At 55.3% G+C, this 18,880-nt stretch overlaps 2 protein-coding genes across 4 annotated transcripts in view; both read right to left on the bottom strand.

Moving 5' to 3' along the window:
• DNAH2 (dynein axonemal heavy chain 2) overlaps positions 1 to 5,621 on the bottom strand; it is a 117,894-nt gene extending 112,273 nt beyond the window's left edge. For both annotated transcript variants that reach the window (XM_055367403.2, XM_063700590.1), the window contains exons 1-2: positions 5,544 to 5,621; positions 3,473 to 3,652 (exon numbers count right to left, since the gene is read on the bottom strand). In XM_055367403.2, the coding sequence (XP_055223378.2) occupies positions 3,473 to 3,638 (166 nt within the window). In that variant the 5' untranslated portion in view covers positions 3,639 to 3,652; positions 5,544 to 5,621. The remainder of the gene's footprint in view (positions 1 to 3,472; positions 3,653 to 5,543) is intronic.
• Positions 5,622 to 12,012: 6,391 nt separating this feature from the next.
• On the bottom strand, positions 12,013 to 18,277 carry EFNB3 (ephrin B3). 2 transcript variants are annotated; one of them, XM_055367401.2, is made up of 5 exons: positions 17,670 to 18,277; positions 15,144 to 15,436; positions 14,866 to 14,958; positions 14,654 to 14,758; positions 12,013 to 14,226 (listed from the first exon to the last, which is right to left on the bottom strand). In XM_055367401.2, exons 1-5 carry the CDS (start codon positions 17,789 to 17,791, stop codon positions 13,817 to 13,819), a joined length of 1,023 nt encoding a protein of 340 aa, XP_055223376.1. In that variant the 5' UTR covers positions 17,792 to 18,277; the 3' UTR covers positions 12,013 to 13,816. The 2 variants fall into 2 exon arrangements, with proteins under 2 accessions (XP_055223376.1, XP_055223377.1); XM_055367402.2 differs by lacking the exon at positions 17,670 to 18,277 and adding an exon at positions 16,417 to 17,596.
• Positions 18,278 to 18,880: the final 603 nt, after the last annotated feature.

Raw genomic sequence — 18,880 nt, 5'->3', positions numbered from 1 at the left:
AGGCAGGAGAATCACCTGAACCCAGGAGGCAGAGGTTGCAGTGAGCCATAATCGTGCCACTGCCCTCCAGCCTGAGTGACAGAGTGAGACCCTGTCTCAAAAAAAAAAAAAAAAAAAAAAAAAAGCCGGGTGCAGTGGCTCACACCTGTAGTCCCAGCACTTTGGGAGGCCAAGGCGGGTGGATCATGAGGTCAGGAGATCAAGACCATCCTGGCTAACATAGTGAAACCCCGTCTCTACTAAAAAATACAAAAAATTAGCCAGATGTGCTGGTGGGAGCCTGTAGTCCCAGCTACTCTGGAGGCTGAGGCAGGAGAATGGCATGAACCCAGGAGGCGGAGCTTGCAGTGAGCCGAGGTCGCGCCACTGCACACTCCAGCCTGGGCAACAGAGCGAAGACTCTGTCTCAAAAAAGAAAAAAAAAAAGAAAAAGGGAAAGAAAAGAAAGAAAGCTAAACACAGCCACCCAATGACCCAGCAATTCCACTTCTAGGTAGAGACCTGTGAGACTTGAAAGCAAGGACTCAAAGAGAGATTTGCATTACAGCATTCGTAGCAGCATTATTCACAATAGGCAAAAGGTGGCAACAGCTCAGTGTCCTCTAACAGAGGAATGGATAAACAAAAGGTGATATAAACATGCAGTGGGCTATTATTCAGCCATCAGAAGGCATAGCGGTGTGGTTCATGCTACAACATGGATGATCCTCGAAAACACAGTGCCAAGTGAAAAAAGCCAGTCATGAGAGACCACTCGATGAAATGTCCAGCATAGGCAAATCCATAAAGACAGAAAATAGATGAGCGGTTCCTGGGATCTGGGGGGGAAGGGGGAACCAGGAGTGACTGCTAAAAGACGAGGCTCTGATGCAACTTACAAGTAAAGATATAGGAGTCACCTGGTGCCAATTTCTCAAGGTGCTTAAAGTGGCTTTCTTTTGGCGGGATAAAAATGTTCTAAAATTAGATAGTGGGAACGTTGCACAGCTTTGTGAATATACCAAAAACCACTGAACTGTAGACTTTAAAAAGGTAAATTTTATAGTCAGTGAATTCTCTCTCAATTTAATGTAAAAAGCTGACTGGGGGCCGGGCACGATGGCTCATACCTGTAATCCCAGCACTTTGGGAGGCCGAGGCTGGTGGATCGCCCAAAGTCAGGCGTTCGAGACCAGCCTGGCCAAGATGGTGAACCCCCCGTCTCTATAAAAATACAAAAAATTAGCTGGGCATGGTGGCGGGTGCCTGTAATTCCAGCTACTCGGGAGGCTGAGGCAGGAGGATTGCTTGAATCCGGGAGGCAGAGGTTGCAGTGAGCCGAGATCACGCCATTGCACTCCAGCCTGGGTGACAGGGCGAGATTCTGTCTCCAAAAAATAAAAATAAAACAAACACTAACTGGGGTAGGGGTGAGGGAATGAAGGCGGTTAGTACTGAGGTTATTCCAGGCACGCAGCTTCTGGCCCTCCATCTTCCCCCACTCCTCTTCCCACATGGAGAAGTTGAGGCTCATAGGAATCAGCCCTTCTCCAAACCACTGGCCTGCTGAGCACTCAGTTCTGCCACGCCCACTCTGACTCCCATAAAACCCAGCGGCTCTGTTTCTCTGCCTCCTGATCTACTGGTCACACAGGAGATTGGGGTAAAACTGGTGGCTTTCCCATTGCCCAGGGGCTGAAAGGAGGAAGGAACAAATGAGATATAACCAAAAGACCATGAGGAACAGGAAACTCCCTCTGGCTTCCAGAAAGGAAAACTAAGAGGAGAATGAGGCACAGAGGCCGAGGCAGGAAGGCGTGAAAAGATGGAACAGGCGATTCCGGAGTTTAGCAGTAGGTGAGATGATCCAACTCCCTTGGGAAAACTGCTGGCATTCAGGTTCCAGGCAAGAACTAGGCCAGGGGAGACTGGGTGCGGTGGCTCATGCCTGTAATCCCAGCACTTTGGGAGGCCGAGGCAGGTGGATCACTCGAGGACAGGAGTTTGAGACCAGCCTGGGCAACATGGTGAAACCCCATCTCTACTAAAAATACAAAAATAGCCGGGCGTGGTGACACATGCCTGTAATCCCAGCTACTCAGGAGGCTGAGGCAGGAGAATCGCTTGAACCCAGGAGGTGGAGGTTGCAGTGAACTGAGATCGCACCACTGCACTCTAGCCTTGGCAACTGAGTGAGACTCTGTCTCAAAAGAATAAAAAAAAATAAGCTGGGCATGGTGGTGTATGCCTGTAATCCCAGCTACTTGGGAGGCTGAGGCACAAGAATCACTTGAGCCCAGGAGGCAGAGGTTACAGTGAGCTGAGATTATGCCAATGCACTCCAGGCTGGGTGACAGAGTGAGACTTTGTCTCAAAAAAAAAAAGAAAGAAAGAAAAGAAAAGAAAGCTTGGAGCTGCAAGAGGCAGAAATCCTTGCTGTTCAAAGGCCAACACGTTCCTTTTAAAGCTCCTTCCCTTCCCTCCCCAGAGGATTCTCCATACTGAACCTCACTGTCTTCCCTCCCATCTTCCCCTACTCCTCCTAGCAGTGAGCAGTCCCATTTTAACTGCTTTCACCTGAGCACTTCAGAACTCAGAAGGATACATTCTGCACATTTCTAAGATCCTGGAACCTAATGCAAGTTCTTATGGCCCAGGGACTTTTCTCCCATGCCCACGCTTAACCTCTCAACCTTTAATTTTAGAAGGGGATTCTATTTCACAAGCTACTATCAGTGTAAAGGAGCTCCAGGTAAAGAAGGAGGTCTACACTTAGCTCATAGTCCTGTCTACACTGACCAGTGCTCTCAGGGAGATCCCAGCAATAGCAACAACTACCAAAAACCTTCCAACCTTACTGGCTCCGGCTCACCCACGGGAAAGGAATCCCTCAGGTCAAAGCCACAAGAGGCTACCTCGTTAAACTCTTTCCTCCCTAGATCTAGACTTCTTTCCTGTCGTCCTGAACCTGAACCTCCGCAGTCTACCAAGTCCCTGCCAAAATGAGGGCAGAGATACAACAGCCCTCAACAGATGGTAGAAAGCATCAGCTGGGCTTCGGATTCAAAGGGTGGCAAAACAGGCTGAGTCTCCATGGTGATGGGCTTAATGGGAGAAAAACATTATTTGTTTTGCCACCCAGGGTGAAAATGGGAAAAAGGAAGAGATCAAACCCTCTTCAGTGGGGTAGGAGCAACCAGGAACACTTGAAATAAGGAGGAAGAGGCTAGAGAAAGGACTGGCTGGTGAACTCCTGGTATATTGTGGGAAATTTTAAGACAGAAAGAACAAGGATGAGGCTGGCCAGGAGGAAGACACACAAAAAAAGGACCCAGTGGCAGGGCTGGTGAACCTCCATGGCTGGGGGCGTCACTTAGCCCGTTTCCTGCCCAGAAGCAACAGCTCCTGCTCCCCAGCCCTAAAATGCCTCCAAGCCCCTCTGACTTTCCCCACCCTCCATTGCTAAGCATCCTCTGCCCCAGCAAGTACCCACCAGGCTCCTCCTTGGGGAGCTCAGCCTGCGGCTCTGGCTCACTGACAGCCGGGGCATTCCCCTGCTCCTGTGTGGCCACAGCAGCCTGAGTGGCCCGCCCTGACCGGCTTGCCTGGGAGCTTCCTCGGCCACTCAATCGCTGCTTCTTCTCAGCTTTGCTGGACATCGTGCAGGCAAAACCTACAGGTATACAGGAGTGGAGAGTCCACAAGCAGATACCACCCCTGAACCAGCCCCCTGATACAAGCAGTCCCTTTTGAATTCATAAATTGACTGAAACTCAATATGATCATCTTTTCTGGTGGTACCCACACTCTGCTCCATTAACCACAAGGGCTCTGTACTCCACAGGGGCCTGGGAGGCCTTGCTGTTTTTCCCTAGGATATCCTACTGTCTTCGGGGCACTGGGCTAAAAATCAAAGTCAGTCCCTCAAGGCACTAGGAATAAATGGGAGTTAAAGATGATGGCCAGGCTGGGTGCGGTGGCTCATGCTTGTAATCCCAGCATTTTGGGAGGCCGAGCCGGGTGGATCACCTGAGGTCAGGAGTTCGAGACCAGCCTGGCCAACATGGCAAAACCCCGTCTCCACTAAAAATACAAAAAATTAGCCAGGTGTGGTGGTGCGTGCCTGTAATTCCAGCTACTCGGGAGGCTGAGGCAGGAGAATCTCTTGAACCTGAGAGGTGGAGGCTGCAGTGAGCCAAGATCATGCTACTATACTCCAGCCTGGCTGACAGAGTGAGACTCTATCTCAAAAAAAAAAAAAAAAGATGGCCAAACAGACACCCCACTAATGAGGATTTAGAACCTCTATCTCTGCCCGGGGGTATGAGAACATAAGATAATCAGGAAAAGATCTATCAAGCTGAAGTGTGGTTGCCCAAACCCTCATCCACTCTACCCTCCAGGACCATGAGTGAGTGAGAGAGGATCAAGGAAGGGGTGCACATCCCCCATCCTTTGTCACTGTTCAATCATTCAAGCAAACCAAGATGATTTTCCTATGTACCTCTTTTCCTCCCAAGTTAAATGGAAAAATGCTCCTCCCAATCCCACTAAAATCTGCAACATCTGTAAACAGAGAAAAACAGTATTTGCCACCCGGGTCTATAGCTTTGAAGTCCTGAGGGGCAGGAACACTGTTTTGTGTGTACTGAGGTCTCTTAGCAGAGTTGGCTGAGGACCTCTGTGCTAACGGTTAAGATCAGTCAGGATCATTTATTTGACTCAAAATGCCCTGAGAACAGATTGGAAGAAAGAAGGACAAAAGTCATCCAATCATAAATTTCAAATTGTGTCATGAGGAAAAAGCAATTGGGGCACGAGGAAGGTCACAGTGGTGCCTCTCTCAGAAAGGTAGGATGGCAGGAAGCGGGGATCTCAGGCAGGTGCTCAGAATCCCAGGCGCAAAGTCTGAGGCGCTGGGCACTCTCTTTTCATTCGGCTGCAGCCTAACGGCACCTGTGGCTCTCCTTCCTCATCCCCACAGGCTGCCACAGGCATTGATCTCAGGTTATGAATTTCAAACTTGAAGGATTTGTACTTTGCTCCAAGGAAAAACGTTCTGTTAGGCCAACAAATCAATAAAACCAACTACAGCAAGGAGGCTTCCTCCATCAGTCTCCAGAGAAGCATCAAGCTGCGCTTTCCTGCCTCAAACTAGAGCCTGAGGCGCATGCACCGTGGGGTTCACCACGCGATCCCACACCGCAGGCCCCAGGAGGAACTGCTCTGCTAAGTCGGGGCTCACTCTATTACTAGGAAATACCGCAGGGGCCAGCAGTATTTATCCTGCAGTATAAATCCAGCAGTATTTATCCAGCAGTATTTATACCAGCAGCTGGTATCCTTAAACTGGTTACCAGCAGGCAAATTTCCCCTCAAAATGGCTCTTCCCCCCCAGCTGTCACAACTGCTCCTTCTCCTGCCCCTCCCCCACACAAATATTCCTTGCTCCCTCTCCCTCCACAACTGCCTCTTCTCCCCAACAACTGTCCCTTCCTACCCTGACACTACTGCCCCTTCTCCCCAGCACTCCTTCCCTCCTTCCCTCTGCCCCCGACACACACCTTGCCACGCTGACCCTCCCCTCCCTAGACCGACCGATGGGCCACTCTAAGAAGTTGCCCCTCGTAGCCCTCTCAGGCCGGCGTCTGCACGCGTCCCCATGGCAACCCCGGGCAGGGAGGGGTGAGTGGCCGGTGCGCGGCCCCTCGGAGCCCGCCTCCTCCGCGCAGGCGCCCTGGATCCCTGCTTCGCGGCCCCACCCCGCCCAGGTCTACCCCTCAGGGACCCAGGGCTTGAAGGCTCCGGGACTAAAGGAAGGTAGCCACATCTGGCGAGCCGAAGGATGCGGGGGGCCTGGTGTCAGGACCCAGCTGGAAGGGCTGGGGCGAGAGACAGTGAGCCACCGCCCCGCAGGACATTGAAAAGGCAGGGAGAACCCAATCGCCCGACCCCGCGCCCAGGTCTGTGCGCCCCAGCCGGAACGGGTCCAGCAGATGGCGCCGGGCGCCCGGCCGGCGAGGGATATTCGCGATGTGGAAGGCGTTCCAGGATTTCCAGGCAGCCGTGGGTGCAGCTGGATCCGGGGGAAAAACCGGGCCTGGAGCACCCTTGCCCTCCTGCTCCTTCCCCCTTCTTAGTTCGGATTGGGGTCTAGGATTGCGGGGGGGCGGCGCGGGGCGGGGAAAGGGAGGGAAGACGGGAACTGGAGTTTTGGGAATCTGAGGATTGGCTTTCGAAGGCGTCGCTGGTTTTTGGGGGGGTCGAGAGGCGGGGACTCCCTGGGGAAGGTGACCGGGCCTGGGAGGGGCTTCGCTCTCCATAGGAACAAAGGCTGCGTCGTGAGAGAGGAGGCGAGAGGGGAGGGCCATGAGGGCCGGGGTACATCTCCGAGGGTGCCAGGGGGCGCTGCGGGCCGGGGCTGCTAGAAGGCGCCTGGAAGACCGCTGTACCTGGTGCCGGGAGGAGCTTTGGGGAGACCTGGGAAATACAGGGAGGAAGCCGAGTGGGGGGATGGGAAGGCGCCCTCCCTGTTTCCATCAATAGTGCCTAATTAAGACAAAGCCAGCAGCGAGCCCACTGATTACATTTCCATGAGGAGCGAAATTTATGACATTTTCTTTGCTGGATGAGGAGAAGAGAAGCTGGCACCTCAGTTCCCCCTTTTTCTGTTTGGCGTTCACACCTAACAGATCTCATTATGCCAGCCTGGCACTACCAGGAGTGGCAGTCCCTGGTACTCCTGAAGAGCAAGTGGATTAACCACACCCTATCCCAGCGCTGACCTCACCCTCCCACCTACCGTATCTTTATTCCCAGAAGTGTCAACCCTTTCTCTCCCCCCGACCCCCAATAATTCCTCCTGCCCAGCCAGACTCCTGTTGCTGACAGCAGGAATGGAAGGAGAGGAGTACCGCCCACCCCAAAACCAGCTGCACAGCTAGCACAGCTAAGATGGAACGTGGAGGTGTTCCTCTAGCCAGATAGGCCATGGGTGGCAGACAGAGGTGATGTGGTTGGCCAGAACCCCTAGGGAAAAGTCCCAAAGGAGTGAAAATTTGCTGGAGGCGTGGGGTGGGGAGCCTCAGGGGCAAGGTTCATGGGTCCCTCGGGGAAAGGAACTTTGCACAGACCCCATTTCTTTTCTTAAACCCCCCTCCCCAACTGTGGCTGTGCCTGCGGATCCCAGCCCCCCACATTATGCTAAATAGGTAATCAAACATCTCGCTTTGCTAATTACTGCTCAATCCGATTAAACGCTGCTGAAGCTCATCAACAGAGGTGGAGGTAGGGGGAAGGGACGAAGGCGGGGCAACGACAGCTAGCTATGATGGGGGTCTTTTCCCCAGGGGCTCTTCGGGGCTAGAGAAACAGCCAGGGTTGCAAGACCGTGTACATCCCAAAGGAAAGGGCAGAAGAGTTGTGACCTCGAGCCTCAGCCTTGCTGCACCTCCCAGCCACGGCCCTTTTCCTCCTCCCAGAACCTTCATTACCCTCCGAACCCAGGCATCCGGCCATTCCCACAGCTCCCCACACACATCCCTGTCCCAGATTTAATAAGTTCTGTTCCCTCATTGTCAATATTTGATTTCTCAGAGCCATCTCCACGGAGAGGGGGGTGGGGGATCTTTCCTTGCCTCCCCCATACTTTGGCCATCTTTTGCCCACCCCCAGTCTCTTTGTGCCCCCAACCTTCTCTGAACTTGCTGACTTAATGAAATGATATTAAAGTCTTAAGCAACTCCAAAAGAATGGTTGTTATGGTGAAGGGAGTGGGCAGGACGCCTGGGTCCCGGAGGGGAGCAAAGGCTGAGGAGGGGGAAAGGGAGCCAGAGGCTAAGGTCTAGAGACCCCAGTCCCTAGTGGGGAACAGCAGATTTGGGGTGAGCTGGGGGCCAGACCTCTGGATCTTGGCTGGAAGCAGGGGATGAGGACTGGGGGCTAGGAGAAGGTGGAAAGAGAGGTCCATTCCAGGGGTCAGGGTCTCGGCCTGCTGTCCGGATCATTCATCAGAGACAGAGGCCAGGGGAGACAGGGCCTCTATGCCAGCAGCCTCCCTGCCGACTGTGCCCTGGGCTGGTCCCGTGAGAACCAGAGTAGATTCCTCTACAGCCTGACTCATCCTTCTCCCCCAGCAGCCCCCCACAGGTGATTTGTAGCTGATGCCCCCACGATGGTAGGGGCCAGGATAGTCATTCCACGACACAAAGAACTGAGAGCTTCCAGGACAGAAGAGAACAGAGGCCAAGGGAAAGAAAGGAAGCCAAGCACCCCCCTTCACCTCCCCCCACCCATCACCATCTCCCCTGGGGAACCTGGCCCAGCCCCAGTCCCCTTGGGGTGGTGGGAATGCAAGGACATTTGGCTGGGGCTGATTGATGAGGGAGGAGGCAGCCACCGGGCACTGAGGCTGCTGTTTGCTGAGCACACAGATTCCTCCCAACTCACCAGCTGCTACCCCCTGAAGCAGCTCAGTCTCCCCCCGACATCACCCCACCAGCCACTGGGGTTGTGGTGCCTGAGTTTCTGATGGCAACTGGAGGAAGAGGGAGAACCAGAAAACTGAACACTTCGATTCCCTGTGGGAATTGGGGGTACCTGGGGCCTGGTCCCCTCAGAACTCCCTTCAGAACTCCACTTTCCCTGCTACCTTTCAAGTAGCTCTCTGGCTGCCCAGTTGTCATTCCCATTCATTCTGTGTCCCTTTTCCTTCCCCCACCCAACTCTGAGCCTATGCCAGACAGCCTCCTGCCTCCAAACCACCGTGTGACATTTCTCCCAGGTCTCAAAACTCTCCCAAGCCCCATGTCCATGGTGGCCCATATAACCCCTTAGGAAGGGCCATTTTTCATTCTAATTAAAATTCCAGATATGATGTCAACCATTCCGCATTAGAAATTCCCACTGCAAGGCCAGGCACAGTGGCTCACACCTGTAATTCCAGCACTTTGGGAAGCCGAGGTGGGTGGATCACCTGAGGTCGGGAATTCAAGACCAGCCTGGCCAATGTGGTGAAACCCCATCTCTACTAAAAATACAAAAAATTAGCCGGGCGTGGTGGCACATACCTGTAGTCCCAGCTACTCAGGAGGCTGAGGCACAAGAATTGCACCACTGCACTCCAGCCTGGGCCACAGAGCAAGACTGTCTCAAAAAAAAAAAAGAAGAAGAAAAAGAAAAGAAATTCCCACTGCCACTCCTTGCCCCATTCCCCTTTCCCTAAAAACCCCTAACACACACACACACACACACACACACACACACACACACACACACACACACACACACACACACACACCCCTCGGGCTGAATAGTATCCCTCAGCTGCCGTTATTTGGAAGGAGGGCAAAGCCTGAGCTTCACTCTACAGCTCAGCCCCAAGACAGCCTCAATCCTATGCGGTTTGGGGATGGCAGGGCGACAGCTCTAGCTTCTGTGGTCCCAGCCCTCTCGGTTCCTTTACTTCCGCTCTGCCTTCCTGCTCTGGACTCTGCCAGCAGCTGTGCCACAGCCCCCAAAAAAGCTCAGAGCATCATCCTTGCCCTCCCAGAGCTTAAAATTTAGACGAGGAAAACACAAGTCACAGACACACAAGAAACAAAAGGCAAGGGGATGGAAGACTGAGTGAGATCAACTTCCTTAATGTGGATCCAAGACCCTAAGTGACTTACTCCCCTCCAGGCCGAGGCTAGGGAAGAACAGGACACATCCGAAACATGCATGTGGTGGTGATGTCCTTCTTACTGTTCCCAAACACACTACGATCTCGCCTCTGTGCCCGTGCACTTGCTGTTCCTCTGTCTAGCATGCCCGTCCCCAGTGTGCATGGCTTACTCCTGTCTCATGACTTAAGGTCCTGATCAAGGGCATCTCTTTCAAAGGGACCTTCCTGACCTCCTCATCTAAAGCAGCTCCAGGCCGGGTGCGGTGGCTCATGCCTGTCATCCCAGCACTTTGGGAGGCCAAGGTGGGCTGAGCACCTAAGGTCAGGAGTTCGAGACCAGGCTGGCCAACATGTTGAAACCCCGACCCTACTAAAAATACAAAAATTAGCTGGGCAAGGTGGCGGGCACCTGTTAATCCTAGCTACTTGGGAGGCTGAGGCAGGAGAATCATCGCTTGAGCCCGGGAGGTGGAGGTTGCAGTGAGTCGAGATCGCGCCACTGCACTCCAGCCTGGGCAACAGAGCAAGATTCTATCTCAAAAATTAATAAATTAATAAATTAATAAAGCAGCTCCTGGTTACTCTCCATCCTCCTCATCCTGTCATTCTGTTTTGTTTATATCCCTTTTCACACCTGAAATTGTATTATTGCGTTCCCCACCTAAATGTGGACTTTGTGAAAGCAGGGACCTGGCCTTACTCACCCTGTCCTCCCAGCGCCTGAACCGGTGCCTGAAACAAAGTAGCATTTAACATGCTGCTGAGCGAGTGAACGAACAAACCAATGAACAAACAAATGTCTTCCTGTACCTGTAGTTGTTTTGTTGTAGTTGTTTTGTTGTAGTTGTTACTCTAGGAATATGTGTGTGTATTTGTCCCCACAAAGCAAATAGGACGGCATGTGTTATTCTGCGTGGAAGTCACCAGCATTTTCAAATAGCTCCAGACACCCGAGTCACTACACATGTGAAAGGCTGTTGGTCTCGTGCTATTCGAGCGGGGCTGCGGGGAGTCTCTGGATGCCAGCGCTCTGAGGGGGCGTGTCCCAGGCGCTGTGCAGTCTGTGCTGTTCCTCTCCCCGGCTGTGCATCTGTCCCCAGGTGTCTTCCTGTCTCTCAGCATGTTATGATGTCTTGGCTGCTTTGGCGAGGTGCTTGTCTGTCACGGAGACTATTTATCCCCACGTCTCTTCCCTCTTGTCTCTCCACCTGTGCCTCTAGATGTAGGTGGGGGGGAGTCTCCCTGAGCTCCCTTGCCCCTCACACACCACCCTGCCCCAGTCTTGGACCCCTCCCTTTCTCAGCGGGCCCTGTTGCTGGGCTCTGGGTTGCCATAGTGACGGTTGCCAAGTCCCTGAGGCTGATAGCCAGCGATGGGGCTGTCGGCTCCATCCACGCGGGAGGCTGAGGGGGGCTTCCCATTGTGTAGAGAAGGGGATGTTGCCATGACAACCAACCCCCACTAAGGGGCAAGGACCAGCCTTTCCACCCCCCACGAGCCTCCCCACTTCGGGCAGCTCCAGTGTGGGCTCAGAAGGCAAGAGTAAATTCCAGACAGCCCAGCACCTGGCCTCCCAGCTTTCAACTCCCCTCCTGCGGTGCCCGCACCTCTCAAGACCCAGGCATCTTGCTCAGACGGGGAGGGGGAGGAGCAGGGGTCCCACTGGACAGAAGAGAGGAAGAGGGACCCCTTGACCTCCAGGCAGATGGGAGACAGCGGGAGGGGACCTAAAGTCAGGGGAGGGGCAGGGAGGGCAGAGGTTGTGACCCCTGCTGACTCGCTCCAGTGATGCTCCTGACGGCTGCTTTTGTGGTTGAAGAATGGGGCTAAGTCTAGGGGACTGGGCACCTGGGCTTTTTGGGGGAAAAGAGCCTCGGTTATGGGTATACAGGGAGCCAGGGCACACGCAGCTTGATGCCTGGGTCCCTCCCTGAGTCCTTCCTACTTCCTTCTGATCAGCTACATCCCTTCTCCCCATGAGTCCCCAACAGCAAAACTTCTCAAGTGCCTTGGGTAGGGATGGTAGGGAATAGACTTTAACATGTGAACATGTTTTTACCACTTTGATCCTAATTGCGTCTTACCCTGTCTCTGGTGCTTTGGCTTAGCAAGACACTCAGACTGTCCCCATGGATGAATTGGCGACCCCACTCCTGCCTGCATTACTCTCTCCCTCCCCTAGAGGTGACACCTTCCTCCGCCTTCTCGCCCAGCCCATTTTCGCCTCCCCAAGCACTGCCAACCTCACCACTCCAAACTAGCCCTATCCCTACCCACCCCCCTTGGTTGGTTTCATGCAATCCAACCCTCAGCTGAAAGCCATTCTAACCAAGCCTTTGTCCCAATTCAAGTCCAGTCATTCTCCAGCCTTCTTGTCAACTTTTGAAGTTTTTTATTTTTATTTTTTTTGGTTTTTGTTGTTCAAATTTCCCTTTTACAGTAAAACTACTGAGGTGACGGCATACCCCGCCACCATGGCAATATCAACTTCCTGTTCCCCAGAAGGAGCGATTAGAAAAATCAGGAAGGAGCTGGGAACTACAGCACCAGAGAGGTGAACTTGACCTCTGGTGGACAAAGCAACCATCTTGGCTGGTGATTGAGGTGGCCAACCTGGTGCCCAACAACAGCTTTGATCTAATAAAACTGAGCTGGGAGGAAACTGAGGCAACACCCAATTGCACACTAGAGGGCAGGAAGAGGTATCAGCTGGTCACTATGGAAACAGTGGCCTTTGCTAAGTACCACTGTCAGCTAGACCAGCCAGTAGGCCACCATTTTGGTCACTAAGAAGGGAACTGTGTTGAGTCTGAAAGGAGTCGGAAATGTAGGATGGAATGAACAAGACAGCCATCTGGGTTACTTGGGAGAGCACATGGGTTCTTGGGGTAGTCCTGTTGATTAACAGAGATTATACTGGGATATGGAAAGGAAAGAACAAGACAAATTGGGCCTGCCACAGCACATGGCAGTCATCTTAGCTGTCCTAAAATCAGCACAGAGCACAAGGGAAGGGAGATCTTGGGAAGTGCCACTGAAGACTGGGAAAAGTCCTTCTCGGTCCACCTCTATCCTCTTACAGTCAGTAAGTTCCAGCTTCCTCCTGAAAGGAAGTTCTTCCCGCCCTTCTTCTCCACAGAGTAAGAACCATCCACCTCCCACCCCCTGATCCCCCAGACTAAGCCACTTGGAGTTCCAGCCAGACCACTTCCTGTTTCAGAAGTGCTACTTCCTGTCCTGGATGAAGGCACTTCCAGTTCCTGCTGCACTGCTTCTGCTACTTCCCAGGCCATTTCTGTCCGGACCTGATCACCTCTTGTCTGGAGCAAGTCACTTCCGGTCCCAAGTGGCCCATTCAGCATCAGACCAAGTCCATACATGTCCCGACCGGTTCATATCTTGCTATTGGCCACTGGACAAAACGGGACACTTCTTCTCATGGTAGCTGTCATGACCCAACCACCCCAAATGGCTGGAGTAAGTATGTAGAGGCCTGGGCCAGGGCAGAGAATGGAGCCCTGCTGCCCATGGCCTGAGCTGGGGTGGAGTGTCAGAGCCTTCCCCATAAGGCCCCCATTTTTGGCAGACTGAGGGGAGTGGTTGGTATGAGAGGTCAGAAGCGGGGCTGAAAGCTAAGGGGAGAAATGCTTTGATGCCCCCACCCAGGAGATGGGAGAGGCACAGGATAAGAAGCCAAGAGGGTGAAAGGAGATGTGGGGAGGAGGATGCTAGGGAAGAAGAACAGACCTAGAGACGGAAGAGAGGGAAAGAATTAGAGATAGAGAGAAGAGAAAACCAGTGAGAGGCAGAAAGAAGGCGGTGCCCACCAAAAGGTGGGCTGTTCCCGCCCCTAGCTCTGGGTGGGTGATGGGGACAAGGATGCCTGGGTCATGGTCAGAGAGGAGGCTGAGCCTGTGCCCCTCCCCAAGGAAAAAGGATCCAGGGACACTGAGACAGAGGGGGGCACCCATGGCCAAACGGGAGGGCAGGAAGTGGGGCAGTGGGAATCCTAAGGAATCCTAAAAGTGGAGATGAGGACAGCAGCCAGGAGGAGTGAAGGGGCTGGGGGGGCACAGGGGGCCGAGATATTAGAGGTGTCCCACAAACCAGGAATTAAACTGGAGGAGCACCCCAAGAAGGGCTGGATTCAGGATAGCCACGTGAGAGGAGCCCTCATACCTTGTAGTAGATGTTTGGAGGGCTCTGGGGGGGCCCATCCTGCACGATATACACAGGATGCCCATAGTCACCACTCACCTTCTCATAGTGGGGGCAGAAGGGGGGATCTGCAGCCCCGCCGCCCCGCAGAGCTATCCCTAGCTCCCCAGGCTCAGCCTCCCGAGGTCCCATCCCACCTCCACCCCCCAGGCCCAGAGACCCTCCCCTCCCGAAGGAGCCAGGACCGGGGTGGCGACTCTCCGAAGGCTTGGCCCGCCGTCTCCGCCAACACATGGCACCCCCAGCCCCTGCCACGCCCAGCAAGAGCAGCGCCAGCCCCCCTGCTGCCCCAGCCACTGCAGGCATGCTGGGAGGGGGCAGGGGGCCTTCAGCACCCCGGGAGGTTGCATTGCTGGTGGGGTCACCTGGCAGGGAAGGGGTGAAGGAGGAAAGAGGGGGAGGGACTGAAGGAGCCACCTGGGCACCTGGACACCCAACCCTGGGGGTCCCCATGGGCTTCCCTTGTAGCGCCCAGGCCCCTTGGGGACCCCATCTCCCCTCCCCCGCCGAACTCTGCTCAGAATCCAGGTGTCCAGCCCTTCAGCTTCCTGCCACGGAGTCCTCCCCACTTCTCTGACAGCACTGATTGAAGCACTGACTTGGCTAATTAGTTCTAATTGAGTCTTTTCCTCATTTGGTTTCCATTCCCCTCCCACCCTCCCATCCTCTCTTCTCCTCTTTCCTGTATCACCGCCCCCAAAACTGAAGAGGGAGGGAGGGTGACGGCAGGGCAGCTGGGGTCTGAGAGCAGAGGAAGCTGGGGACGGCAGGGGCCTAGCCCCTGGTTCCTACCTGGCAGGTTCTCCTTCCCAGGCTCCAGGCTGTGGGCTGCCCCTCGGTCTCTTTCCATGGGCATTTCAGACACAGGTTTTCGGGGGGCAGCCCCTCCTCGGGGACCTGGAGATGAGGAAGACCCAGAGAGGGGCTGAGACAACTGCCCCGACCATGATCGTACTGCCCCAGCGTCCCTTCGTGCCCAGGAGGTGTCCCCCAGGCCCACTCACTTTGTCCCACTCGGAGAAGCACCTTCATGCCTCTGGTTAGGCACACACCTCCCTGCAGGCTCTCCAGGCCCTCCCGGGTCCCATCCGATGTGGCTGGGAGAGAAAAGCCAGAGGAAGAGGTTGGCACTCCAGAATCTAGCCCTGATTCTGGCCCCACACCCTGGTGTGAACACTGCCTGAGGGCACTGGGATCTCCCTCTTGGCTGCAGGGGTCCCCCTCCCTCTCTGCTCAGTATCAGGAGCCGCCCCACTCAATCGTGCCCTCTGCCCAGCAATACCAATGATGTAGTAATCGTGGTGCGAGCGGAACTCGTGGCCCCAGAGATTAGGGCTATACTCCTGGAACTTGATGGTGAAGCGGAGATCCAGGTCTGGGCGATCACAAGTGAGAAGGAGGTTTGGGGCAGGGGGTGCCTCACAGCGCCGGCCCTGGGCACCCCCTACCAGGTACAGCTTGTAGAACTCATAATTAGGAGAGGAGTGAGGGCCAGGAGGCCGGGCCCGGGGGCAGAGCAGGTCTAGCCGGTCCCCGATCTGAGGGTACAGCACATAACCACCCTCTGCCTGGAACCTATGGGGAGGAGGGTAAGGTGGACAAGGAAGAGATGTCAGAGGCCTGGCCCCCAGAGCTTTCCTTCCCTCACCCCACAACCTTCCAGGACAGCAATTCTCAGCTCACGCTTGCCCGCCTTTGTCTGAGTGGAAAGTCTCTTATAGAGCAGGCACCAAGGACTCTGTGCGTTCACATTGGAAGCAGCAGGAAGCCAGGCTCAGGGGTCTCCTGCCCCTTGGTGTGCCCAAATGCACTCCACTCTTCAGCCCGCCCTCACCACATGCACACCGCCATCTCCCGCTCCATCACCAGCCCCATTGCCATGGCAACAGGATGCCAGTTACCAAGGAGCTGGCCTCTCTGGAACCACACAGCCCACCCCTCCCAGGTGATTTCACTATTCCATGGCAGCCAACCATGGGGGCAGAGCCTCCCCTCCTTAGGGCCACCACTGAATTTCAGGGATTTCCGGGCAAAGGGGGCAGTTCAGGGAGGGGCTGTGTGGAGGGTGGTCCAGACCAGTGTCCTAAGTTAGCCAGCTAATAGCACAGAAGGCAAATGCCTGGTTTGGCCACGACCATCATTGGGGCTGGGGCTGATGGGAACCAGGGTCTAGGAACCTGCTGCCTGAGTCATTCTCCCACTCAGAATCCCACACTGGGTCTTAGACTTCTGGGGCAAGTGCTCTATTGCTTTGGAAAGGAAAGGAGTTCACTTTTCTAACCACAACCAACACACTTCACCATCTCCTTGGCCAGTGCACCCAGGCATCCACTGTCCCAGCACAGCCACAACTTGCCAACCCCTGCAGCCACTTCCTGGACATCAATAGCTGCTGAGACAGGGTCTCAGGACTGGGTCCCAGGGGACTGCTACTTGATATCTTCCCAGACTCCCAAGTGTCCCACTCCCACCCCACATCCGAAAGAGCCCCCAGGACACCCTAACTCCCTTTTCTCTACCCTGTGAAAACAAGCTTATGTTCTCAAGCTACACACCTGATACTCACATTGCAGCTGGGAGTTGGCAGGTGGGTGACTGAGTACAGAAAAGACATTGAGATTATACCCAAAGAGATCCAGGGAAAAGGGAGGGATGGCAGAGCAGAGAAGTGTGAGGGAGGCTGGGAAGTAAAGAGAGGAACAATAATCCTAGCTCTCCTTTAATGAGCACATAATACATTCAAACACCTTACCGCTAATCCTCATAATAGCTGTAAGGATTGAGGATACAAACTCAGAAAGGTTAAGTGACATGCCCAAGGCCACACAGCTGAAAGCGGCAGAGCTAGGATTAAGACCAAAGATTTGATGAGCTCCAAAGCCCACCCCCTTCCCATGGCCTCACACAGTCTCCCCAGGGAAGTAGGAATTTTTCAAAACACAGAACTCTTTTATGAGCGGGAAGTGGGATCCGCATGTAGGCAAGGGACCCAAGTGACCTCCTGAAGGTTCTGTCCTACCCAGCGTGGCTTGAAGTTTCATCTGACCCCTGGCCTCTTTTCAGAGCAAAGCTGGCATGCCATGGAACAGAGGGTCTGATGGAAGAGTTTGCAGCAAAGATTGGGGGAGGGGGCAATGGAGTCCTCCAGATGCAAAAGGGAAGGAAGGAGGGTTCAGGGGGCTCCAGGCTTCTTCCAGCAAGATGCCGGCAAGCCAGGAAGGCAGGAATATGTTCTGGCTGGGAAATCGTTCAGCCAACAGTTCACTGACCCTCTGGCTGTGGGGAAGAGTTGGGAGACAGACTGTGAAGAGAGTCAAGGAGCCTTGGGGAAGTTGTCCCCAGAGCCCCCAAACGGAACCCCCTTGCCTCCCATCTCGGATGCGCAGTCCCTCTGGGGGAGGGAGGCACCCTGCCCTGCCTTCCCCTCAGCGACTCGCAGCACCTAATCTGCAGCTCTCTCCTGAGAGCTGACAGTAACCAGGCTCCCTCCAAGCCCAGCCCCCGACGCAGGCCTCCCACAGATCCGAATACCCACCTCACTGCCCTCCCAGCTACCCATGAACTTTCTTCTCCTTGCCCCTTTGGGGTCTCCAAACTCCTGACATCCATAGCACCACCCGCATCCAGCTCTGCGTGGGACCCGGAGTCTGGCTCCCAAGATCACCTGGCTAGTAACCCATCACACATCAGAGCACCAGCACCTTCCCTCCCGCCTCCTCCCTGCCCACAGAAGCCCGCCTCCAAGCCCCCAAAGCTTCCCTACCCACTGCCCTAGGGTCTGGGATCTCCCCAGCCGCAGGCCACTCACCTCTTATTCGCCGAGTTCCAGTAGACAGGCTCCAGGCTGAGCCCAGACACCAGCCCCAAAACCCCCAGCAGCAGCAGGGCCCCGACTCGCACGCCCCCCGGCCCAGAATGGGGGGGCCCCATGACCCCGCCAAGGCCTGGGGGGCGGGGCACCAACTCCCCCGAAGTCGCTCACCCCCCGGGGTGGCTGCCTTGGCTGCCTTGCTCTTCAGCCCGGACCACCCCGGTAGCTGATGCCCCCAGCGCCCACGCGGACCTGCTTCCTGCTGTGCCCGCGCCCCCGCGGCAGAGCGCTCAGCCCCACCAGAGCCCTTCCAGGGGCCGTCTGCAGGCGCCCTACGCGCCCCCGGCCCACGCGCCAGCACCCCGGGATCTGTGAGCCCGCCTAAGTGGGGGACTGGGGGAGCCGGGGGCCGGGCGGGGGCGGCATGGGGCGCCGGACCAGGGAGCGAGGAAGGGGGCGCCGAGCCGGAGCCCCAGCCTCGCCGGGATTGAGGGCAGCGGGCTAAGGGAGGAAACCAGTCCCGAGCCCAGGAGGGGGGAGTTAAAGGAGAGGCGGGGAGGGGCAGAGGATGGTGGAGGGAAAAACCGGAGCTGGAGCTCGAGGCGGAGCGGGCGGCAGCATCCCGCGGCCCACGCCCCCCACACCTCCCTCACCTCGCGCACCTCCCGCCCGCCGCCCCGCCTCAGCCCCCGGCGCGGGCTGTCACGCCCCCTTTGTCTCTCCGAGCCTCTGGCTCCGGCTGAGTTCTGCCCGGCTCCCCTCCTGCCCTCCGATCGCCCAAGCTGCTGGAATCTTCCTCTCTCGAATCCAGAAAGGCTCTCGCCCTCTCCACCCCGAGGAACCCACCCCTTTCGCTCCCGCAGCCTCCTCCTCCATCCCAAAACAACACCGCTGCTCCCGGCAGGTTTGGAGAGAATAATAATAACCTTGAAGGCTTGGCGCTTTACAAAGTGCGGCGGAGCTGATCGTCACGACTACCTGTGTGAAGTGGGAGGGGCACAGCTAACGATCCCATTGCAGAGATGAGGAAACTGAGACTCAGGGAGGCCCCGTGACTTGCCCAAGGTCACACCGGAAGTCTGGGATAAAGCTAGAAACCAAACCCAGGCTGCGCAACTCCCACTCTTGGGGTCTCTTTTGTCACTGCTCCATGGACCAAGTGCTGTTGTTACCTGGGGGTTAGTGAAAAACAAGAGTTTAGGGGATAC

Source organism: Gorilla gorilla, chromosome 19, assembly GCF_029281585.2.
Source record: "Gorilla gorilla gorilla isolate KB3781 chromosome 19, NHGRI_mGorGor1-v2.1_pri, whole genome shotgun sequence".
NCBI classification, from domain to species: domain Eukaryota; kingdom Metazoa; phylum Chordata; class Mammalia; order Primates; family Hominidae; genus Gorilla; species Gorilla gorilla.
Note: the sequence above shows the minus strand (reverse complement) of the source record. Positions and strands in the feature narration are given on the sequence as shown.

What these genes read in the sequence shown, in the direction of transcription:
- EFNB3 (XM_055367401.2), bottom strand. Translation starts at nt 17,791, where the DNA reads ATGGGGCCCCCCCATTCTGGGCCGGGGGGCGTGCGAGTCGGGGCCCTG. An exon ending in CCACGATTACTACATCATTG is followed by an intron (nt 14,959 to 15,143) that starts GTATTGCTGGGC and finishes TTTCTCTCCCAG; the next exon opens with CCACATCGGATGGGACCCGG. An exon ending in TGGGAAGGAGAACCTGCCAG is followed by an intron (nt 14,227 to 14,653) that starts GTAGGAACCAGG and finishes CTTCCCTGCCAG; the next exon opens with GTGACCCCACCAGCAATGCA.